The sequence below is a fragment of the Salvia hispanica genome, chromosome 4 (genome assembly GCF_023119035.1).
Source record: "Salvia hispanica cultivar TCC Black 2014 chromosome 4, UniMelb_Shisp_WGS_1.0, whole genome shotgun sequence".
NCBI classification, from domain to species: domain Eukaryota; kingdom Viridiplantae; phylum Streptophyta; class Magnoliopsida; order Lamiales; family Lamiaceae; genus Salvia; species Salvia hispanica.
In genome coordinates this window covers 21616227-21640394 of record NC_062968.1, presented here as the reverse complement: position 1 = coordinate 21640394, position 24168 = coordinate 21616227, and the positions used below count along the sequence as shown (strand labels likewise).

Genomic DNA, 24168 nt, shown 5'->3' with positions numbered 1-24168 from the left:
CGAAAGGTTGTGGATCGGCATCCTTTTTGGGATTTTTGGGTCGAAAAAGGCCTCATGTGTTAAACGGGTCCCCTTGTTCAAGGGCTTTTTCGGGGGCCCCTACCGTAGAGTTCACGCCCCACCGTCGATGCTCTTAGAATTTTAAAAAAAATATTATTAGATGTGTTTTGAGGTATAAATTTTATTTTAAACAAAATTATAGTAAATGAAACAATATCGATCGGTCTAGTAAAAGTCTAATGGATCCATATAGATTATTAGGCAGCCACACTAGTGTCAATTGTGTCCGAAATAAAAGGATTAGGTCGGATTCGGGAATACGTGCAACCTATTAATCGATGATTTTAAAGACCAAATTTATTGTTCGCACGAATTACCAAATTCTGCCAAGACTAATTGTACTACAGTTTTTCTACCAATATCTTTTTCTTCTAATAATATTTCTTTTATTGATTGTTCAATCACCCTCAAAAGATCCACGAAATAATGTTTTATTTTGACATTTTGCAGTGTCCCCGATTTAAAGTCACGAAATAATAGTTCATTATAAAACTAGTCCTACGTGAAAGTGGTGGCTTGGATTAGCTGGCCCTTATATGCAATTCGCTCGAGCTGGCCCGGCCCGGTTTGGCCCGAGCTGAGCTGATGCCTCTAAACACAACTCCCATTACAAGAAACCTATTATCAAACATTCTGATATAGAAGTACTATTATTATTTTCACGTCATAATTAAACTTTCCAGTAAATTAGAAAGAAATCTCCAATCATAACTCAGTACCACAAAGGAGATAGATCTCACTTTGATTGCAATTCAGCTCTTTTCAGTAGCAAACGCAATGAAAAGAATCCCATAACAACAGTTTGCCAAAACCAACCTCTTGCATTGGCAGGATCACATCTTCTTGCAAGATGCCACGCGTACACGCCCTCCCCGATATGTGCAGCAACAGCAGAGACGAAGACTGCTCGTATCACCGCCATGGAGCGTAGAAAGAAGAGGCAAATCGCTCTTATCACGGGAACAGGGCCCAAGTCAGGCAAGCAAACGGCACAGAACAGCATTGCCATTCCAATCACGACAACCACCCACGCGTATATGGTCGGACCATCCAGCGTTCTTCGTTTCCTCTCCTTCCAGTAATCAACTGTTGCAGCCATACCCTCTTTAGGGCTGACCAGAGGCCTATAGCCCAGTTCCTCCTTTGCTTTGAGGAACGAAAAGTAATGTGTAGTGCCAACCTGCCAAAAATCAGAATAAGTATTCTTAATCTTATAGTTTAACAATACGTGCACATATGCAGCAGGTAATTTCCGGGTAGCACCTTGTAGACTTCAGCGGGGAGTATCAGAGGCTGAGGAAGCCACCTTCGGTTTAGACACGGATACAAAAGTGAGTAAAACACAGAGAAAAGCTTTCCAAGGAAAAGAGCTCGGGAGACGGGCAATGTCAGTTTAGGGAGCTCATATTCCAAGCCTTCGAGCAGAGGCCTGAGGAACTCAAAACTGTTGACTGGAGAGCCTGTCGATTATACGGGAAACAACTCAGACGAAACGAAAACTGAAACTCAATCCATAATATGTGGGACAACTTTACCATCCGATATGAAGTAGGCTTGGCCGGCAGCAACAGGCGGTCCTACTATCCCGGGAATATCATCCAAAAGGCCCATGCTTGCCTGGAGCATTGCCAGAACAAGGTTATCAACATATACCCAATCCGACTTCACATTCGCTTCACCAATTTTGAACAGCAGAAGACCCCACTTTGCGAGTGTTATGATCCTAGGCAGGTGCCTTTCTTCACCTGGCCCATATATAGCAGCAGGGCGGATCGCACAGGCATATAACGTTCCTTTCTCTTTTCTGCATAGATCAAATTTCAAATTAACCGATGAGTTAAAAGAGGTTATGAGTCCTTCAAGAAACCTACCTAAATGATCGACCGTTGTGTTTGAGAACAAGCTGCTCGGCTATAGATTTACTGCGGCCATACGGGTCTACATGGTCAGCGATAGGAAAGTAAGGCAACGCCTCGTTTCCATTCACGATTTCTTGCCCGCCAAACACGACATTATGCGTGCTGACATAAACGAGCCTGCTCACGCCGTGCTCAAGGCAAGCATCCAAGACGTGGCAGGTTCCGTTTATGTTTACTTCATCGACACGCCCATACTGAAGCATCTCTTTGCCCGACATTCCATAAGAGGCAAGGTGGAAAACACAATCAGCCCCTTGTAAAGCCTTCTCAACATCCTTTTGCTTACACACATCCCCTGATTAAGTGTATCATTGCACATGTATAATATCAATACAATTATGTCATAGAGTTTCTACTTTAAGTAATCCTCCATCAAGATCATGCATTTGCTTAATAAGCCAAAGAATTCAATAACTTGAAAATTAAGAAATTGAATTATCTCGAAACCCCAATTACTTACTGCAGCTCCACATGTTCATTCTATCACCATCAAACTAATGTAAAACCGTAAAATTCACCAAAATCAAATCATCTAATCCAATAACGATAACTCTCAATCGATAGCAGAAATATCGAATCAGGATCCACAAGCTGCGAAAAACGACAAAGAAAGAAGCTGACCTTGTAGACAACGAACGCCGCGAGCACGGAGAGCGTCAGACCAGGGTGATCCGGCCCGAATATCGAAGGCCCGAACTTGATATGCACCTCTTCTGAGCAGCTCCAAGCAGAGGGCCGAGCCCACAAAGCCAAGCCCCCCGGTGATCACGAAGGTTTTGCCTTCTATCCCCTCGTTCTCGCTCAAATGCATCTCGAAATCAATGTGTTTGCGAAAATGCGTCAATGACCTCAGACGACTTTGTGTTGGGACTTATGTTTGGCAAATGTTTAAAGAGTTGTAAAATCAAAACACTCAGGAGACTTTTGCTGACTAAAAGTAGGTATATTAAATACTTGTAAGAAAAATTATTATGTTGTGTTAGACTTTGTTGGCAAGTATTTAGGAGTTGTCATAATATTTATATTAAAATAATAGAAATGTTAGCATGTTTAAATGTTCATGAACATATGTTTCTTCATATAAATGAGCTTAATCAAAATTACATTTCTTTAATACTAGTAGAAATGTAAAGAAAAGAAACTTATTATTGAAATACATAGGAGTAGGATTTTTGGATAGAATTGTCACATATTGCTATCTACTTCACTTGCTTTTGGTTGGGAATGAGGCCATTTTGTTGATGCCACAAATTCCAGCTGGTTTTCCTGTGTTTCTCTTCATTCTGATGTATCCCTTCTCTCCCCATTTCGGCCCCCACGAGTTCTTTACGATGACGTAGTCCACTCCCCTGCTCGTCCCATATCCAACGGCTGCCACTCCGTGATCAAGCTCGGTCCCACAGTGCCCATCGAACACTCCCTGCAATAAAAATTCACTAATAAAAACTCATTTCACTTTTACTATAAATGTTTAGTAAACAGAGGCTTACTGTTACTTGTGAAAAGGAGTAAAGTTTGAGCACGTACCCCGCTGTAGAACTGGAAATCTCTTCCCGAAGCCTCAATGGCCACGCTCAACGGCTGATTCGCCAGTGCCTTCAACAGGCTCTTCTCGTCGTTGGCAGGCACATCGTGGTATCCACTGATGGTGACTGCTTCCGACATGGCCTGAAAATCAATCTTGCAAATGTTAATTTTCATGAAAATTATGGAAAAAAAATGTTAGTTTCTTTGATTGTTTTAGGGGTTGATTACCCTGCTTTGTTCACAGGTTCCTTCTTCCATTATGTATGGATAATCTTCCTCCTTATGAAGGCCGCCGCTGGAAACGATGTAGGTGAACGCGTAGTCCATGAGGCCTCCGTTGCAGCCGCTGTTGTAAGCCGTGTCGCAGTCAATCAGCTCCTGCTCTGACAGCTCGGTCAGGTTCCCCGTCACGATCTGGTTTATGCCCTCCACCGCAGCCACTGTCGAGAACGCCCAGCAACTGCCTGCATTTGCACTCCAAGAATCCCGAGTTAGCACTCATATCGAAATATTACAAATATGCCACTAGATACGAGTTTGTCAGGTACCATCTTACAAATTCTAACACGTGAGACACAGTGTTTAAAAAATCAGACCGGATCGGCTGGTTTAGTTGTACATATAAACCGTTAACCAATTAGACCGCCCCTAATCGGTTCAACTGTGGACCGTTCGGCCTTTCAATTTTTTTAAATTTTTTTTAAAACTACTCATACTTAATTAATGTTGGACTCATGAATTAATAAAAAACAACGCTTAAACTGTTCTCTTTTATCGAGACATCCTGGAATTTTTGCACGTACCGCACGAGCCTTGGTTCTTGACACGAGTGACAGCTCCTTTCTTCCTCCAGTCGACGGATTTAGGCAAGCTATCGAAGTCTTGATGTTCAAACTCCCGAGGGAACTCGTTTCTCCTAGGCAACCGATCATCGACCCTGAGCCCTAGGAACCTCTGCTTGAACTCGTCGTGGGTCATGTCCGAGAACTCGTTCAAGCTGAGCCAATAGTTGGTGACCGCCTTATTCCTTTCGTCGACGTGCTTCAAATTATCCTTAAAGATCTCGAACCTATGCAACTTCTCCTCGATGCTCTCGTACCTCTTCCCGTGCCTGTCGAGCCACGACTCAAAGAGGTTTATGAGCTTGTCGATGGAGGTCAGGTCGTCAGGCGAGTAGCCCACGATGGAGAAGTCGCGGGCGGCCAATGCCCGCCACGTGGCAGAGGAGAAGAGGAAACATGCGAGAAAGAGTAGTTTGGGAAGTGAAGTGATGAGAGCCATGTTGGTTGGGAAATGAGTTGTGATTGGGCAGTTTTTATAGGTAAGATTTTGTGTTTGGGAAGTGTTTGCTTTCAAGTGAAGGTGTCTGAGACTTTAAGGTTGGTTTATAGTATGTTTCCAAAATTGGTGATGCTGATACACAACTTCTGAGCTAAGAGATGATGTTATAATTTGGTGACAAAATCTTAATCAATCGAAAAACATCAAATTGTACTTTTTTTAAAAAATAAATAAATTTTCATTTGGCACAATATCTATGGGCCCTAACACAAGGCCCAGCCATGTTGAAGGCATATATTAATTCTCAGTTTGATCCGATATAAAAAAGGCCCAAACACAAGGCCCATCCATGTTGAAGATCTTTTATAAATAGTTTTCCAAAAAAAACATGTCAGAAGTGGGATTTGAACCCACGCCCTCTCTCGAAGACCAGAACTTGAGTCTGGCGCCTTAGACCACTCGGCCATCCTGACTTATGTTACCATTTTAATGTTAGTAATTCAATTCGAGATGAGATGTGCTCTGCACATAGTAAGAAATTGTCGCATTATAAAAAGTTTCTTGTTACAACTTTATGAATTACTACTATGAAACGTGTGACTGAGAATATGTATTGTACAAACGATGCAAAATAAATTTTGAGAGAGCTTCAATATGCATTGATTTCAACGGTACGAACACAAGTGGTGTCCCAACTACTATAGTAGTAGGAGTAATACACAAACTACAATAATTCTTGCAATAATTCTAACCGTATTTATTTCTTTTTGTACATATGTTAGACTTGTCAATATTCAAGAAATGTAATTACAGAGCTGCTATATGATCTGAAACGGTTGCTTGTTTTTTAGGACATCATATGCATTTAGCTTTTTAATTACCGGGAAAATATTTATCATTGGAATTAATATTCGCTTTTTAAGTGTTGATTGATTATCTGAAAAAAAAAATCGATAAATGATCATCAAATTCAGCAAAGGTTTTATTTGGAATGCATTATACGTTTTTGGTTTATATACTTCATCCACAAAATCAAACACTTCTCTTTATTATCTTGTGTGAATAAATTATAAACAAACAAAAAGATTATTACACATAACAAATTTTTGCGTACCGATTTACTCCCTCCGGTCTCAACTAAATTGAATCTAAGTATTTTTTTTGGAATGTCTCAACTAAGTTGATCAATTTTCTTTGTTGAAAAAAAATAAAGCATTCAATCACTTTTAATTTACTTTGTTCTGTTACTAGTTTAATCTCTTTATTTTTTTATTTTATTCTTTTTCTTAGTTTTCAAAAAAAAAATGTGTGACTCAATTTAGGACAAATTGATATGAGTATTTATTAGAGTACTAACTCAATTTTTTACTATGAACTGTCACGTCAATGACAGGAGTTAGACTTTTTTTCTTTTTTCAAACAGAGATTATGAATATTTTTTTTTATTTTCTATTATGAAGAACCGATTTGTCAAATTTTTTTATTTGCATTAGATAAGTGATGTTCTCATTCTATTATTTGTTGGATCATATACGTTTTTGAAGCCTAAATTTTTTAGTACAAAACCACTAGTATTACAAAGATTCATAGACTACTACGTACAAATAATTTTATGTTCAACGTATATTTATAAATCACCTATATATTTATAAAGGAGGTGAAGACAAAATAGAAATAGGTGCACAAATACTGCAATACTCCTAAGAAAAAGAGATTAAATGGAAGAATGTGACAATTTTGTAGGCTGGCATTAGGTATGTTTTGACACATCATGCTTACTTACAGCTAATAATTTTGTAGCTGTCAAATGCTAATCATCAAATGAACGAGCTGTTTCATTTTTAAATCAGACTGCTACCTTGATGTTCACACTAATTCATTTCAAATAGCAGGGAATTATGGAGTATTTATGGAGTACTCCCTCCGTTTCGGATAATTCTTCACTTTGATCGGGCACGTGTTTTAAGAATTGTAATGAAAAGTGGGCTGAAAAAGTTAGTGGAATGTTAGTCCTACCTTTATATATTAGTTTTATAATAAAATGTGAGTAGGAATGAGTTAGTGGAATATGAGGTCCACTACCAAAAATGATAAAAGTGAAGTGGGACAAATTATGTGGGACAGACCGAAATGAAAAAACTGGGACGAATTATCTGGGACGGAGGGATTAATTTTTATAATTAAAAAAATTTATTGATATTTAAAAACTGAAATTTAAAATTTAATTTTGTAAAATTAAATCTAGTATTGAAATAAAGAAACAAAGTGAAGGATGACAAAAGGGAAGAAGAATGATAATTTTGAAATAATATCAGATTTAGTACATAACTGAATTAATATAAGATTTAAAATGTTAAAAGTGTAAAAAGACCAAATTGCCCAAACCCCTCAAAACCCCTCAAAAGGACATTTTCGTCCCGAAACAGTGCAAAAGGACCGTTATTTATATTAATCCTTAGTCTAGAGACTACTGGTAATTTTTTAAAATTCAAGGACCATTTTCGAGATAAATCCATAATTCAAGGACCATTTTTGAAGTTCACTCTTTAATTTTTCATACACTACTATTGTTGGTTGGATTAGGATATTTTTTTTTTCAATTTTCCATCTATATTGTTGGTTGGATTAGGAGTAATAAATCAAGTAACTAAAAAAATGTCACAATATATATGTTAATTGAAACGTTGCCTTTTTTGCAATTATTAAAAATATTTAACCAATTTAAATTATAGTAGTAGTACTATAAAAAATTTAAATGGAAGCTAGTAGTATAGGGGGTTGGGGTAGGTGGGGGTCACTAATGCGTACGTGTGCATGTATATAAATATAGGTAGGCCTGCTCACTGTTGCTGCCCACTAGATTCTCACTGTTGCTATCTTTTACTTGCTTCACTCACCATCTTCTTTTCTAAATTGATCTTATTTATCTACCCCCAATTTTATTGAACATACTTAAATGCTTCCATTATTTAATTGTTAGAATTTTGGTTACATATTCAGTCCTCTTTTATATGCTAATTAAGTCAATTTTTTTTTTATTTTGAAAAGTCTCAAGATAAATAAATTATTTCAGTTTTTGACAAAAAACAATCTTCTCTCCTACTGCATAGTCTATATTTTCTCTTACTTTATTATCTCTTACTTTATTTATCATCCACTTAACACACTGTTCTTAATTTTCGTGTCTAAAAGAAGTGTCTTTACTAACAATAACAGAGGGAGAACTAATTAAGTTGCATGATTTTTTTTATGGAGTCATTTTTTAGAGTTATATTTAGGGACTTAGTTAGGTTTGGTATCTTAGACAATTCACACAAATTTTAGTACATTGTTCCACCAACCTATCATGGTTAAATATGATGCAAATTTTGAAAATTATTCTAATACTACCTTCACATCTCTATTAATAATTTTTTGGAAGATTTATTATATTAGAGAAAAAGGAAAATTTATCATTTGACTTTATCATGCCATTGATGAACAGTTATGTAGAGTATAGATGTTGATTCGTCTAACATCTTTCACATTTAATATGGAGTATATAATTAAATTTTTATTTTTGAAGTTTAAACTCCTAGTGAGATTTTTCATGAAAATGCTATAGATGCTGAGATCCTTTAGGAGAGTTTGATGAGTTTTTTATTTGATTTGTCACAAAATTGGGCACAAACATGGTTGGACACTCAACGTACAAGAATTTTATTTCTTTTTTCTCCCAAATTTTTTTGTAGCTGGAATATACTTGTATATTTGTTGTGCAATTAAATTATACCCTACCTATCCCACTACTACTAACAAATAAACAAATAAATAATAGGAAAAAAAACTTATCGATTGTTTAAGGGCATCCGCAATGGGCTGGACGATGCGACGGACATCGCGGACGATGGGTAACCCATCGTCCGCGCCCGATGCGCGGAGGATACCCATCGTCCGTCGCATCGTCCGCCACTGTGGACGAGGCGGACGATGGGTCACGGACGATGCGACGCGGTTTAGTTTTTTTTTTAATTTTATTAAAATTTCAAAACCTATATATTCCTCTTTCACTTCATTTTTCTCACTTCACTCTCATCAAATTCACTACATTTTCAAGCAAAATGGATTCCGGAGATTATCCGAATAGTCCGATGTTCGGTGGTGCACGATGGCCGGGTACAGAACCCGACGAATACCGGCCATTCAACACCAACGCCGAGTACGATCCCGACTTTTCCAACGACTCATACGGGCTGTCCGATATGGAACCGTCTCCACACCGCCCCTCCGCCGACGCCGCACCTCGCGGTCGGCCCGCCGCTGCCGCCGCTTTCGGGTCCGGCACCAAGAAGAAGCGGACAAAGGCACGAGCCCAGAAGTTGCCTACAATGGAGGTGTGTGAAGAGTTCACCCCGGGCAGGACGAACTACTCCGACCCCGAATCCATCGTCTTGACAAGATGTTGGATTGATGTTTCGGAGGATCCGGTGTACGCCAACAACCAGAGGGTGACTGCGTATTGGGAGTGCATCGCCGAGAAATACAACGCGACCAAGCCGGCGAACGCGTACAAGCGCCACAGGGAGCAGCTCCGCAAGCACTGGGATCAAATAAAGAAGCAGGTAAATTTGTTCGCGGCTGAGTACGAGAAGTGCGAGAGGGAGCAGGGCCAGTGGCGAGAGTCTCGCGGATGTGCTTGGACAAAGCGATGCAGTCGTACATTTCATTGTACGGCGATTTCAAGCACTACCAGTCCTGGGCGCTCTTGAGGGACAAGCAGAAGTTCGTTGGTGGTGTGATTCCCCAATCGACGGCGGCGAGGAGGAGGGCGTCGAAGCGCACCTTCAATGATTATACAAGTAGCGATAGCGGCGCGTCTCCGATGGACCTCAACAGTCCGGTGTTCGAGGATGAGAGTTCCGGCACACCGATGTCCTCCCGGCGTCCCCCTGGCGTCAAGGCTGCCAAGGGCAAGGGCAAGGCCACATCAACCTCCGTCACGCCACCTGACCAGGCCCAGTCAACGACCCCGAGTTCGACGCCGTCCGCGACTTCGACTGCGGCCCATCCGTACGCGGATTTGGCGGCCACCTCCGACTACCGGACGTTGTTGGACGCGCACACCGCCCTCATGCAGGCGACCAACCCGGCTCAAATCGAGGGGATCCAGCGGATGATCGATGGCCTCAGCCGCAAGTTGGGACTTCTCTAGACTAGCCTCCTTTTTTTGTATTTAGTGCTTTTTTTATTTCTTATTTTGTAACTTTTTTTAATTAAGTAAAATTAGAATTTTCCTTTAATTGTGTTGTTTTTATTTGTTTATTATTTTTATTTACATTTGCAAACATAAAAATATAAATACAAAATAGTAAAATGCTTAGGGCATCGTTTAGGGCGGAGTATACGCCCAACTGCAGATGGAATAAGAGGAGGATAAAATGCTGACGTGGCGGTGCATAGGACGTCGCTTAAAGCGTCCCATTTTGGATGCCCTAACCTGCTTTAACTTTCTTGATCATCTTCACTAAGTAGTAAATTGAGATTAGGATGCATGTAACTTTTGTACGAATGTAAGTCAAACGAGAAATGCTTGTTGGTGTTTATCCGAATTCATTTAGATTCCTAAATATTTGAAACGAGACTATTAAATTAGATTTTTTCTATACTTTCTAGTTTCTACTAGTATTATTTTATTTTTGTTCGATTTTGCATGATGTTGGGAAATGGGAAAACTTATAGAAAACCGTTAGGTGATTTAGTAAAGTGTGTGCATTGTCAAGCAGATAAGTGTGTGTTTGAAGGTGAAAGGCATCAGCACAGCTCACAATGCATACGAAAGCTACAAATTGGTGCAAGAAATTTAAGGAAATGCACTTTCATCAAAAGCTGAGGTTTGTATTAGGCATCTCGTTTTTGGGTTTTGAGTTTCACAACACACCCTACCTCTTTAGGAGGGGCCCTAAATATCACTTTTACTACTACCAAAAATATAATTATGACATCAAATAAATTAATTCAATTAATGTGAAATTATGTCCTTAGATAACATAGCAGTTAAATAACTATAGACACTATAAGGAAATTTATCAGTGTATCACGAAAACGTAGCAAATCCATGATATAATTTTGGAAGAGGCGGAATCAACAGAAGTTGGGAAAATGCAATTTTTTTACTTTAACAAGGAATAAATTTATCACTATACAAAATAAGTTCTTGAAAAATCTCAAAACACAATTTTAGAGGGGACGGAATCTATAGATCAAGTGAATGAACGATGGAGGAATGAAGTTTTTCTACCTAAAGAAGGGATAAAATTATAATCATACAAAATAAGTTTTTAAAAAAATCACAACGACAAGTAAAAAAATTTAGCTAGGTCCTTGATCTTAAGTTCTTTTCAACTTAATTAATAGGCTACTAAATCACATTTCCACTCTCCCTTAAATCTGCCAATTGTTTTAGTTTTAGATGCCAATTTAACTATTCATATTTATATGTAAAATTATTAATAAAATGGACGTTAAAGACAAAAAAAAGACATTGATCCCTCATACTACTTCCATTTATGAAAATTAGTTTTGGTAGTGGATGTTACATAGTTTAATTTAAAATCTGTAAAATAAGATAAAGATAGTGAAAAAAATGGGACTGACTTATTACAAAGAAAAATTTATAATAAATAGATATTGTACACATTAGATTAGATTAAATACATAATAATTGAATTGGATTAAATTAGTGTGAATCTGAGAGCCTGAATCTTTGTAAAGCATAGCACGCATAAATCTCTGCAACAAACTCCCATTGCATTTAATTTCACCTTTTCTCTCTCTCTTGATTATTATTTTACCAGTTTTGGAGCCCTTCTCAGGTGGCTTTTACAGTCCCTATGCAGATTAGCCTTTATTACCACCCCAATCTATTCCATTCTCCTTCGTTTTCAGTGCGTGATTTATATAAATAACCCACCACAACCACCACCTTCTTATCCATGTTCCAATTTCTACAATTCATCTCATCAAAATGTGGGGAGTGGAAGAGATTCTGTGTGAGCTCGAGAGAGACGATCACCACCATCAAGGCCTACCTCCTGGCTTCAGATTCCACCCTACTGATGAAGAGCTCATCACCTTCTACTTAGCCTCCAAGGTCTTCAACGGCGCCTTCTGCGGCGTCGACATCGCCGAAGTCGACCTCAACCGGTCCGAGCCGTGGGAGCTTCCAGGTGCGTTCTCTGAATCCCTAATTTGTTATGCAAATCAAAACCCTAATTTTGTGATCCATATTGTAACAGATGCGGCGAAGATGGGGGAGAGAGAGTGGTATTTCTTCAGCTTGAGAGACCGGAAGTACCCGACCGGGCTGCGGACCAACCGGGCTACGGGTGCGGGTTATTGGAAGGCGACCGGGAAAGACCGGGAGGTGTCGAGCGCTGCAAATGGGGGCCTGATTGGGATGAAGAAAACCCTAGTTTTCTACAAGGGGAGAGCTCCGAGAGGGGAGAAGACCAAGTGGGTCATGCACGAGTACCGCCTCGACGGCGACTTCTCGTGCCGCCACACCGGCAAGGTCTCCATTTTCATCATTGTTTCATGTTAGTATGAAAAGAGTGATCTTAAAGAATCTAATTGGGATATGGATATGTTAATTATGTTTGGTATGGACAGGAGGAGTGGGTGATGTGCAGAATCTTCCAAAAGATGGGTGAGAGGAAGAGTTTGGTGCAAGGCCAAAACTACCTCTCATCATACTACAGTTACAACCCAATGACTTCACTGCCTCCATTGCTGGACTCACCAGCAACACTTGATCATCATCATCATCAACTACCATTGCATCATCAAACCTCTCTTCTCTATCACACACAGGATCAGCCGGAGCTCAAAGCCCTACTCAGCTACCCCGTCGCACCCCGACCCGTTGGGAGCTCGCTGTTCCTCCCTTCCAACCAAGGCTCGAGTTTGAAGGAGCTGAGCAATGTCATTGCATCACAGTGCAAGAATGTGGGTGGTGGTGGTGGTGATGGGGGTGGCAATAGCAAATATGAAAAGATAAATCCATTTGTTTTTGGGGGAGATTTGGCAATCCCATCAGTGGCAGCAGTGGGTGATCACATCGTTACAGCTGCAGCTATTGATCATGTTATGTCAACTGAGCCTGCTTTTAAATGGTGGTAGTGAGAGACAGAGAGAGAGAGATGGAGATTTTAATCCCATCACAGTCATTGGAGATTATTCTTGCCAGTCTTAAATATTTCAAATATAAATCTTACTAATGTTTCATGATTGTAAGCATGTAGCAGTAGCAGTGATGATGGGGACCATGGAATGACTAGTACTTTATTTTGCTGTTTTTGTAGCATATACTGTATTAGTATGTATTTATGCCAAGATAAAGATCTGCAATTTGAACAACTACTGATGGTATATAACCAAAATATTTGATTTCTGGCACCAAAAAAGAAGATTTATTGGGAAATAAAAGTGATGGGGCTGGATTTGATTGGGGTGGGGGATGATGTGATGGCAGGATGTGAGTCTACTTATATGTACATGTATAGATATAGCTGTGCATATATATAGAGGTAAATTTGTGCAAACGACAATACCCGCTTTATATCTCTCCCCAACCATATACAACAAATATTGGTTGCTGTAAAAGTTGTCGTGCTTTTAATAGTTTTCATTTCACAAAAGTATAGAATAAGAGACAATAGTTGAGAATTTTGTTTGGTTGATCATGTTGACTCTTTTTCCAGTGTGCAACTGACTATACCTAAGTGCATTTGGTGTGTTACAATCTAAGTAAGAGAATAAAATCAAAATGTGTTTTTTCTGTAAATTTTTTGAAAGTCACTTTGTTACTATGCTAAGAATCGTGAAACACGAAGTAAGATATATGATGAAAGATAATAAATAGTTAAAGATAAGGTTGGGTTTATGATGAAATTAGATAGTCAACGACATTATATGAAAGAAGTTGTTGCATCAGCAAAGTTAGTTACTTTGCCAATCTCAGTATCACAGGCCACCCCCGATGAAAAACCCAATCTCTATGTTAATCTTATAATCAAATCACATTATAGTGACGGATACACCAAACTCATAGACATTAAAGCTTATAACACAGCATGAGCATATTCAAAATGATAGTGAAGAAAGAAACAGAAGTGCATTGAGATAGTTTGAAAAAGTTGTTTACATCACTGAAACAACATTACAATTATTACATACCATTTTCATTCAACACATAACCACTTTAACCAAAAGGTGGGCATTCAACCATCGCGGAAGCCTGCATCATGAAAGACACCCTAAATTAGATTACATAACAGTCTAGTTCTTAGCTTCTGTAGATCATTACAAAATGAAAGTTTCATAAACCAAGATTGCAAGCATTAAGCACAAGAAATGAAGTAACACAATAATCAAAGAAATGGTTAGTATCAAATCCTATCAGCGAAACAAACTCTTTGTTTCTCTCAAGAATCACATAGCAATAGCTAACAAGAGCAAGAGAAGGAGATTCCAACATCCCAAAGCAATCATTGATCATATCTTATGTCATTAGCCCATTCCCCTGCTTATCGTTATTTACAACTAGGAAACATAACTCAACCTAAAACAAACAATTTCTACCCAATTAATCCAAATAATAGCATCTCCACACCTTTTCATGAGCATTTCTGAATCCAGCTTTCAGAAAAATAATATGAAAATCCAATATTTGAGGCACCAATCCATGAAACGGTAACAGATTAAAAAACAGAAAAGTATCAACAATCAAACCCTAACCGCAAACGCGAGGAATGAAAACAATTTGGAAGGCTAAAAATTGAACAAATTACCTCTTCATCTAATGAATAGAAATGGAAGATCCCCAATCAAGTGGATTTAGATTGAGGTTTTCCGCGCAGAGAATCGGGCGGCGAGTATACGAGCGCAGCGATTATCGTCACCGGAAACACTACATCCTTTGCCAGCGCAGCCAGCTTGGTGACCAACGGCTGTCCTCGCATCACCATCTTCAACTTGAGCGGCTGTTTTTCCTTTTTTCAGAGAGAGAAATCGGTAACAAATCTGCAAATCGACTCTGATGAGTTGTTTTTGACAAACAAGTTGGGCTACTCTAAAGACTGAAAGCCCAATAATGTTGGGCTTTTTATTGAGAAGGCTTATTTCTCTTACTAATATGCAACACTATTTCTTTTTTGTTTTCATTTTGACAGAGTAATATTTAATTCTCTATTTAAATTGACGACATTACTTACGTGTATTGATTCAGATGATATGCCAATTATGTGGCAGGGATGTGCTCCTTTTGATTTATGAAATTCTCCTTGTCAATCTTCTAAATGCCCCCCTCAAATTTTTTCCTCTATATAAATATATTGTCTATTATAATATTTTTTTTTTTTTAATTTTTCACTAAATGCTCCTTCTCAAATTCTTAAATTTTTTTTATAGGTGAATTTATTCCATTTCCTATAAATTCCTAGCTCAACCCCAAGTATCGTGATACCAAAGTAACCTCATCTTCTCAAAGCTCCTAATTGGGTTTAAAATGTTGAAATCCTATCTTATTTTGAATATTCCAAATAGACTAACTTCTCAAAATATGGATGTCCAAATTTATTAATCAAAGTTCATGAAGGGATTAATATTGAGTCAAATATGAAAAACGCCTTCGGCTGTGTCAGGTATACATAGTGCACGATATTGCATGAAGAATGTCTTTGTGATCATCAATTTATCTTTGATGTCTTATAGTAATATATCATATGTATATTTAAGCAATAGTTCATAGGTTTGTGTTAAAATGTCAACCGCTCTTAAAATGACACCGTGACACTCAATGTTTTAAAAATCGGACGGGCCGGCGAACCGGCGAAACTACTGGTTCATGGTTTAACCGGTCCGACCGATTTAACTACTGGTCGAACCGTTATACTATTATAAATATATTAAATTAAATATATAATGCACAAAAATATAATAAATAATAAAATATAATTCATAACATGTAAAAAAAATTAAACCATATAAATAATTAGTTATAGATATAATATAAATAAATAAAATAGTACTCAAATATTAAAATTGAATAATTTTTTATTAGTAAATATAACTAAATACATAAATTATTAATTAGTGTTGATGAAAATATATATTATATGTATAAAAGTAGATAAAGTTCATGTTATTTCAAAATGTGTACGTGACAAAGTAATATTATAAAATTATTTAAAAAGAATATTAGGTAGTTTAAATAAAATATATACTAAAAAATAATATTTAATAAAATGAACTATACCTAATAAGTAATATGTAAAAAAATATGAATGAAAGTAACGATAAAATTTAGTTATTAGTAATTATGATTAAACTTTAAGATATAATAATTATAATTGAATATATACTATAATTACAAATTATTTATAGAATATATAATTAAAATGAATTATTTTATTAGTATGGGTAATTTGGGTGTATAAAATTTAATGTATGTATAAAAATAATCAATGTTCATTATATTCCATCAAGGCCTTGTGGTGGAGTGGAGGAGTTGTTGATATATGGAAGAGAGGTCATGGGTTCGAGTCTATGCAGAAAAAATTTTGAAAAGATATTTTGAAAATGACAAAACTGGTTCCCGGTTACCGGTTCGGCCGGCCGGTTTCACTGGTTCACAGCGGCTGAACTTGGTAGCGGTTTTTATGGCTTAACGGTACGGTGTTATTTTAAGAGGTAGTGGCACCCTAACACTCCTCATAGTTCATATACATATCCACTTGGCTTGACATTATATCACGTACTTTTCACCAATAGTTCATCGACTCCACTTCTATAAGTATATCCACTTGACATTAGATCTTCACCATAACCGAACACATTAAAAATATCTTAACATGAATCAAAAGATAGAGATATTTTCGGCGTGTCACGTCAGTTTCGTATGTGTAACATAAAATTCGTGCTTAAATTATTACGACTAATAAGAGCTCCATGTTATTTTTTGACATTTTTAGAGACTTTTTGATGTTTAAAAGCAAGAGTCCTTTAATTGGTGCATGTCTCTCACAATCTTCACTATAAGTATAACCGATCACATCAAAAATATCTTGACAAGTATCAAAAGATTGAGATATTTAGATGTGTCACGTCAGTTTCTTATGGCAAAATATAAAATTCTTGTTTAAGTTATTGTTACTATAGTAAGTTGATATATATTTCTCAACATTTTCCTATGACAACAAGAGTTCTTCAAAGTTGGTGCATTTTTTTCATATCTTAATGAAACGTCTACTAATAACGTAAACATAACCTTTGTCTACATTGAAATTTCGACATGCCACATTAATTTTTGTTTGAGCAAAAATATAAGTTCATGTATATATTGACACCTTTAAAGTTTATGTAAAAAAACCACAATTGTTCTAAAATTGGTATATTTACACCTTAATAATTGGGAAAATTACAATAAAAATCAAGAAGTTTGGTCAAATTTGAGTTTATTTTTAATTTTAAAAATTTTCAGAAAAATCTCAAAATTTAGAATGGGAAAAAATCTAGTGGTGTATGTGCAATATATTTGTTTATATTAATCAATCAATTTTTTTTTTAAATAGACAACATTATTTATAACTCATCGGCGGTGATGTTCACGTATGACTCTCTTGACGATAATAGAGAATAAATCCAAATTTTATAATTTTTCTAGTTGAGTTTTAAAGTTGCACGACCAAACAGAATTTAACCAAAATTTATTATTTTTTCAAGAATTTTGCCCTTAATAACTATTGTTTCTTTGTGTAACTTATAATCAATGATTTCCTAGTTATAAAATAAAATATTACATCCTCTGTCCCAAGTTACTTGAGTCGTATTCTATTTTGAGTTGTCCCAAGTTATTTGTATCATATTTCTCTTTGAGGCTAAAAACAAAACATCTAATCATATTTACTTTATTCTTTTTTTTTTACTTTGACCTCTCTCCTCTCTCTTACATTATTTTCTTTTCTACTTTATTTAGTTCACTAAACATAACTTTTTTAAATTTCGTGTCGAAAAGAAATGCTTTAAGTAACTTGGGATGGAAGGAGTAGTAGTAGTACTTACTATGAGAATATAATATGCAAGATAGTATTATAAATTTATTTGATGCCCACATAAATAGGGCTTCTCAACTTTGTTGTTAGTGGGCTTTAGTGGAACTATGGACGGCTACAATAAAAAGGGAATAACATGGAAATGTGTCCTTTCATAAATATCTTATTGCAATATTTCCACTATTTGATTTGTCTAACGTTATCATGTAGGTTATAAGTTGGCAACTTTTAGCACACAAAAAGTCGGTTATTGGATATAAATCGTAAAGTTAGTTCAGATCCTCATACACATATGTATCTCTCTTTATTTTATGATATCTTTCATATTAACATATTGTTAATCTTGTCACTTTTCATAGTATAGTAGTATGTCTTATTATAAAATGTTATACTAAAACCAAATCTGTATGTATGCAAATTGAATTTTGATACTAGCTACTAGAAAAAGGTAAATTAATGTTTTAATTATCTCCAGTGGCATGCCCCCATAAAGTTATAATAGTACCATTGTGATTATTTTGTCTTGTTATGACCTAATATATTATTAGTGCAAATATACTCGTGGAATATACTTCAACCTTCAACCTATCATATAATTAGACAATAAAGCATAACTTTATAGTATAATTAGATAATAGACCAATAAAGCATAACTTAGTCGGTAAAATATTAACCTTATATTTAATGTGAGTATGAACAATGAAAGTGAAAGATAACATAGTTGATATACAAGCAGTGGTGGATCCCGGGGGCAACTGCCCCTCCCCGGCGATCCGCTACCGTTGACCCAGACGTGATTTTTCCATTGTCGCTTCCTCCGATAGCTTCCAACGTCGCTCCTCCCACCTCCGTTAGCTTCCGATAAATTTTATTTCAGCCTTTTCGTTTTAAAATCCTGGATCCGCCACTGAACGTTAGACGTTTATATTACAACTAATAAGTCAAGAAAATTTGAATCAACATGTCTAAATGAAAAAGCCAAATGAACTTCCTAGAAGTTTCAAGCAGTTAGTATGTCTTTAAGCTCCTTTCTAATTGGAAATTCTCTTAGAAAAGTTGGTCGTCACTTCAAATATGCAAACACATAATCAAATGCATATATATTAGTGATGGTATATTTATTACTACTACTTTAGTACCACGTTATGAAGAAATTGCCACGATCACCATTAATATAAATGTATATATCTTGGCGTTAACAATAGATTATAGTTCCATTTAAACACTATGTAGTATCTTTAAAAAGAGTAATTGCTTTTTGTATTTTGTCTATTTCTCCCCTTTCTTTTAATTTACCGTAACATAATAAGCACTCAGCATTATAAAAAACAAAAGTAAAACCCATATGAAAAGTGTGAATTGGACTGACATAGCTTTTATTTTCCTCCTCACATTTTCTTCGTTTTATTATAGGCCGGGGGAACCCAAAAAAATTTTTTATTTTTTTTAATTAAATTTTCAAACACATATGCGCATTTTTATTTTCATTCGCACCACTTTTTTGACAAAGTTTTCTCTCTTTTTAATTTCGTAAAAGAGCAAAATGCGAAATGAAAGGGGGTAGTAATGGAGTAGTGATGAGGAGTACGAACGGCAAAGGACGGCAGGGGGCCTATGGGGGCGATGACCGGCTCCAAAAAGGGATAAAAACAGGACGACCTCCACCCGTTGCCCACCGCCACAGGAAACGGACCGTAGGGCACATCCCCTATATGACGACTACTTTGAGAAAAAACCCGGGTTTTAAAGCCAACATGTTAAGCGTTTTTGGGTAACAAAAGCTATTTATGGACGGACGCTTTTAGCTGAAAAGGCTTCCGCCCCAGAGGACTGGGGGACCCGACCACACCCCCTATTCAAAAAGGACTGGGGATCGGGGATAGGGGGGGGGGATATATGGGAAAACTCAAACTGGAGACGCCCCCCCAAGCCGGGCCTAGGGCGTTGAAATATTCAAGGAGAAAGACGAAGCCCTCCCCCACAAACGCGATCCTGCATGCACGGGGAGAAGCGGGTTTCCCGGGGAGATGTTGGGAAAAAATTGAGCACGGGGGGAAGAATTGCCCCCTGGGGGGGGGCCCAAACCCCCCACCTTAAAAGGAAAAGAACCCCACTGATCCTCGGGTCAAACCATGGCCGGATTTAGACGCGATTGGGTGCGGGCGAACAACGCCCCAACGCCCAACTCGCGCCTTTTTCAATGAGAAGGCTGTGGGCTGCCGCCATGGGCTTTGTCACCAACGAACCGAGATAGGCTACTACTGGGGGATGATATCCCCCAGTGGCCCGCTTTGTGAAGGACGAGCTTAAAGGGGACAGAAAGCCTACTTTGAACAGAAGATCCCAGAGGGAGCGCGTTTTTGGGTGCCCGATTTGGGGAAATTGGGGTCCAACGTTTCAAGAATAAGAACGTGATAGAAATATAGAAGTTAATTAATCACTAAATTTAGTCAAATTTTTTTTATATCTTACCATCTCCAAAATTACATAGAAAATATGGAGTTTAATATTGTTTGCAATTACATACAATGAATTGATGAAATATCCAACTCGTTTATATGTACGTACATTGTTAATATGACTGAGTAAGTGTTTATAAGTGCATTGTTTGATTTTTAAATATTCTAGATATGAAGAATCAAATGAAACATAAATCCACTATACAACTGTCATGTTAGCATAGCGAGTGCCTAAATAAGGGGATCAAAATGCTTAAACCCCTTAACCCCTACTAAACTTTCTTGTATAGAGTTTTTAAAATTTTATTTACATTGATACACAAAAGTTTTTTAAAAAAAAACAAATTAAAAATATATTTTCGAATAAAATTTAAAAATCACAATTCACATAAGTGACTTTTTCAACACATTATAACAATTTCACTGAAATGGAATTCGCATAAATGTGATATATACGTAAACCGAACTTACAATATATACAATACATAAATAGCCTTTCATTCTTCAACTAGAATCACAAATTAATTCTTCCTTCACCCGAATTCTATAATAATTACTGCCAAACTAATGCGACAAATTAACCTAATTACGACATATAACCAATACTAATTACTTGGCTCTCTCTCGGCTCCGGCCGCATTCCGGCGGCCGAGCACGCGATCGCCGGCGGCAGGCGCCCGCACTTTTTGCACCGCGCCACCTCCAGAATCCTGCGGCACGACGGGCACGACGCGTGCGACGCCAGCCACGTGTCCACGCACGCGGCGTGGAATCCGTGCCCGCACTGCGGCAGCACTCGGATCTCGTCGCCGGCGGCGAACTCCGCCAGGCAAATGGCGCAGTCGTGGAGCTTCGCTGCCGCCGCAATTGCGTCCTCGCCGCCGTAGGTGAGCTTCGGGAGAGACTTCAGGACCTTCTTCTTCACGCCTTTGGTGGCCGGCGGCGGCGAATTAGGATCTCCGCCGACGAGGCGGCGGATCCAGGAGCAGCGCGCGACGGCGACGAGTCCGAGCACGCAGATCAGGGCGCAGAGGAGGGCGGCGAGGATGACTATGAAGTCGGAGTCCATAGATTCGAACGTCGGAGAGGATTGTTGAGACGGCGGCGAGATTGCGCCGCCGAGGAGGCGGGAGGCGCGTGTAGTCATGTAGAGAGAGAGAGGAAGGGAATCGAGGAGAGAGCGAGAGGGGGGCGGAACGGAATTGTGTGTTTGGGTTTATCAGTTTTATATAAGGAAAGTTAGTTACAAAAGTTTAACAAACATTTGAATTTCTTAAAAAAATTTAATGACATGTAAATAATTAACTGATAATGCTACATTGCTACGGGATAAGTCTTGCCGCCGATCTATATACTTAATACATTTTATAATGTTTATTTGGTGAGTATTTATTCAATTTAGTCCGAAGATAAATGTATAGAATTATGATACTCCTAGTATCTCTTACAAATATAATTTTTGAAGGGATACTAATTTTAATGCATAATTAGTATAGATAACTAAAATGTTATTAGTGAATAATGAGTGGCTTATTAATTTTTTTCAAATTAAAAGGTTTATAATTATAATAAACAGATTAAAGAGAAAATATAAGAGAAGGAGAATAGAAAAATAAAATACTCCAGTACTTATACAAAGTAACGGTATCAAGTGAATTGTAATTATACGGATACGGTGGGTCAATTTTAGAAAACCAATATTAACTAATAACTACCATATATTATGAGGTAAAGAAGCATAATTTATTTGTTTTATGTGATTTTGAAGTTCATTAGTTTGTACAACGAGGGATCTCATTTTGTATCCCTCAACTAAAAAGATTTGACAACTTAACTTTAAGGATTTTTTGTTGCATTCCAAGTTTCCCACTCGAATTTGTAACACATGTTTGTTTGATTTTCACTATTTTTATTTCATGCCTTGAAACATATATCATTGAATTCTTTAGGCATGCCTACACATGAGAATTATTTCAAGAAACCAATGATAATGGAATATAAATTTCAAAAGATGAGTGCATTTCAACCTATCAAGGATTAGAGGACATCAGTGGTCACTATTTAAATGTAAATAATTTTCTTAATGGGTAAATTATGAACAAGAGTGGATTCATCAATTCTCAAATTCAAATTCTTTTTCTACCATAAAAATTCTATTTCGGTAAATTAGTGACTAAAACATAGTTGAAGAATACATAAACGACAAATTGCCTATGAACAAACTCTAACACGTTTCACAATTTTAAAAATTAGTTAGAGAAATATTATGAGTTTTGGATTTGTGTTCAATTATTTCAAGGTAAATTTTGTTAAATTATATAGTACAAATCTGATATCACAGCCGTACAATCACACGTGAACGCTATCGTTGATAAGTTAATCGTCTAACCTAAATTTGTGTAAATTTCATAATTTTTTGGGCAATTTTCCCGTATATACGTCGATGGTAGTTGGATGCAAATTATGTTTTGTTTCATGAATTCATGGTCGGCATCACTACGAAGATTTGAGCAACTACTGCACATGCACCTCACAAAATAGTGCTATAAATAAATATTTGCCCATACTTTTCGTCTCTATCTCAAATAATACTTGCTATTCATAAAAGATATTCATTTATTTGACACGTATCACTTCAAAATAGTATTTGAAATATAAAGAGTCATTATACAATTACTACTTGTGTCACAGCAATTCTTATCCAACTAAATCAATGCGGTGAAAATGGATAAAATGTTAGGCAAACTTTTGAGGAATATTTTGTTCTCTCATTTTTGGTATTTTACAAACCATTTTTATACCAAAACGAGTTAAGTGCAATGTACCAAGAAAAAGATTTGTGGATTCAACTATTTTTTTCATTTTTATGTTTGGATAAGGATTGTATATCTTGATGATCACTAGGAATCTTTTATGATGCTTGAGAATAAGATTTGGTGAATTCAACTATTCAAGTGTACTAATTAATGGTTAAGTTTGATGAATCTCGTACTAATTGCAATATTATATGAATTGAATCCATATGTTCTAAAGATTAATATTCAGTGAACTTCACAGATGCCATATAACATAAGGAATAGAGAAGCCTGTTTAAAGAATATTGTGAATTAAAAGTAGTGTACTAAGAAAACTAGAAAGTAAGGTTGAACCAATTACCAAACTAATTCATTTAAATTTAATTTTTTTTATTGAGCTATGATAATTGGTGCTTAATGGGTAATTTTTGTGTCAATACTTGTAAATTAGTAGTACTATTATTTTGCTTAACAAAAACAATAATAATAGCCATAAAAAAATATTAACTCTAACTATTTTAAATGTTCTTTTAGCCTTAATAAAACTTATAGTAGTAGAAATACAAGAAAATAATAAAAATATAAAAAAAATGAAAGAAGAAAGATGAAAATAGTAAATAATAGTAACACACTCCACTCATTGCCCCTTCCCGAGCCCCAATTGGTCTCGCCGTCGGTCCACGAGAACTAGAAAATTCTACTTAAATTCAGTCTTTCCGAGCTATCGTTGACCTCATGTATGACTACTTCATCCGAGCGACCCCATCTCTGCACACAAGCCAAAAGATATAGGGCAACATATCTAAATTTCGTTTACTTTCATCACATGTAGTATATGGATGAAGTTCTACAAAGCTCAAGGATGTCATGAAAACTTGAAATCAAATAGAGCATGTTGGATAACATTAAAGAAGAATACAGTTGGAAAACCAAATTAATGTGTACATTAATATTGTGAACCATTGAGAAATGAGATGCTGCACAGAAATATGATAGGGACACAGTAATAATGAAGGGGTGAGACAGAAAGATTGAGATG

General features: G+C 36.8%; 4 protein-coding genes, 1 long non-coding RNA gene and 1 other non-coding gene across 7 annotated transcripts; 1 reads left to right on the top strand and 5 right to left on the bottom strand.

Moving 5' to 3' along the window:
* Positions 1 to 694: 694 nt before the first annotated feature.
* On the bottom strand, positions 695 to 2887 carry LOC125218792 (short-chain dehydrogenase/reductase family 42E member 1-like). The gene is made up of 5 exons (XM_048120564.1): positions 2601 to 2887; positions 1932 to 2274; positions 1596 to 1864; positions 1324 to 1520; positions 695 to 1240 (listed from the first exon to the last, which is right to left on the bottom strand). Exons 1-5 carry the CDS (start codon positions 2788 to 2790, stop codon positions 797 to 799), a joined length of 1443 nt encoding a protein of 480 aa, XP_047976521.1. The 5' UTR covers positions 2791 to 2887; the 3' UTR covers positions 695 to 796.
* Positions 2888 to 3034: 147 nt separating this feature from the next.
* LOC125218701 (cysteine protease XCP2-like) lies at positions 3035 to 4797 on the bottom strand. The gene is made up of 4 exons (XM_048120439.1): positions 4310 to 4797; positions 3735 to 3970; positions 3507 to 3647; positions 3035 to 3399 (listed from the first exon to the last, which is right to left on the bottom strand). The coding sequence occupies exons 1-4, from the start codon at positions 4785 to 4787 to the stop codon at positions 3184 to 3186; spliced, it is 1071 nt and encodes a 356-aa protein (XP_047976396.1). The 5' UTR covers positions 4788 to 4797; the 3' UTR covers positions 3035 to 3183.
* A 379-nt stretch (positions 4798 to 5176) lies between these two features.
* On the bottom strand, positions 5177 to 5260 carry TRNAL-CAA. Its single transcript has one exon. It is a non-coding gene; the product is annotated as a tRNA-Leu (tRNA).
* A 6316-nt stretch (positions 5261 to 11576) lies between these two features.
* Positions 11577 to 13147, top strand: LOC125185440 (protein CUP-SHAPED COTYLEDON 3-like). Of its 2 annotated transcripts, XM_048081971.1 has the most exons (3): positions 11577 to 11992; positions 12062 to 12336; positions 12435 to 13147. In XM_048081971.1, the coding sequence occupies exons 1-3, from the start codon at positions 11791 to 11793 to the stop codon at positions 12942 to 12944; spliced, it is 987 nt and encodes a 328-aa protein (XP_047937928.1). In that variant the 5' UTR covers positions 11577 to 11790; the 3' UTR covers positions 12945 to 13147. The 2 variants fall into 2 exon arrangements, with proteins under 2 accessions (XP_047937928.1, XP_047937926.1); XM_048081969.1 differs by having other exon boundaries at positions 11577 to 12336.
* Positions 13148 to 13919: 772 nt separating this feature from the next.
* LOC125223575 lies at positions 13920 to 14933 on the bottom strand. The gene is made up of 2 exons (XR_007176743.1): positions 14615 to 14933; positions 13920 to 14061 (listed from the first exon to the last, which is right to left on the bottom strand). It is a non-coding gene; the product is annotated as an uncharacterized LOC125223575 (long non-coding RNA).
* Positions 14934 to 20758: 5825 nt separating this feature from the next.
* LOC125223364 (RING-H2 finger protein ATL8-like) lies at positions 20759 to 21543 on the bottom strand. Its single transcript, XM_048126486.1, has one exon. The coding sequence runs from the start codon at positions 21479 to 21481 to the stop codon at positions 20921 to 20923; it is 561 nt and encodes a 186-aa protein (XP_047982443.1). The 5' UTR covers positions 21482 to 21543; the 3' UTR covers positions 20759 to 20920.
* Between the last annotated feature and the right edge of the window lie 2625 nt (positions 21544 to 24168).

Coding starts and splice junctions, on each gene's coding strand:
- LOC125218792 (XM_048120564.1), bottom strand. CDS start 2,790: ATGCATTTGAGCGAGAACGAGGGGATAGAAGGCAAAACCTTCGTGATC. Junction 2,275..2,600: donor CGGCGTTCGTTGTCTACAAG/GTCAGCTTCTTT, acceptor ACACTTAATCAG/GGGATGTGTGTAAGCAAAAG. Junction 1,521..1,595: donor AGCCTACTTCATATCGGATG/GTAAAGTTGTCC, acceptor TATAATCGACAG/GCTCTCCAGTCAACAGTTTT.
- LOC125223364 (XM_048126486.1), bottom strand. CDS start 21,481: ATGACTACACGCGCCTCCCGCCTCCTCGGCGGCGCAATCTCGCCGCCG.
- LOC125185440 (XM_048081969.1), top strand. CDS start 11,791: ATGTGGGGAGTGGAAGAGATTCTGTGTGAGCTCGAGAGAGACGATCAC. Junction 12,337..12,434: donor CGTGCCGCCACACCGGCAAG/GTCTCCATTTTC, acceptor TGGTATGGACAG/GAGGAGTGGGTGATGTGCAG.
- LOC125218701 (XM_048120439.1), bottom strand. CDS start 4,787: ATGGCTCTCATCACTTCACTTCCCAAACTACTCTTTCTCGCATGTTTC. Junction 3,971..4,309: donor CAAGAACCAAGGCTCGTGCG/GTACGTGCAAAA, acceptor GTGCAAATGCAG/GCAGTTGCTGGGCGTTCTCG. Junction 3,400..3,506: donor ATTTCCAGTTCTACAGCGGG/GTACGTGCTCAA, acceptor TTTTTATTGCAG/GGAGTGTTCGATGGGCACTG.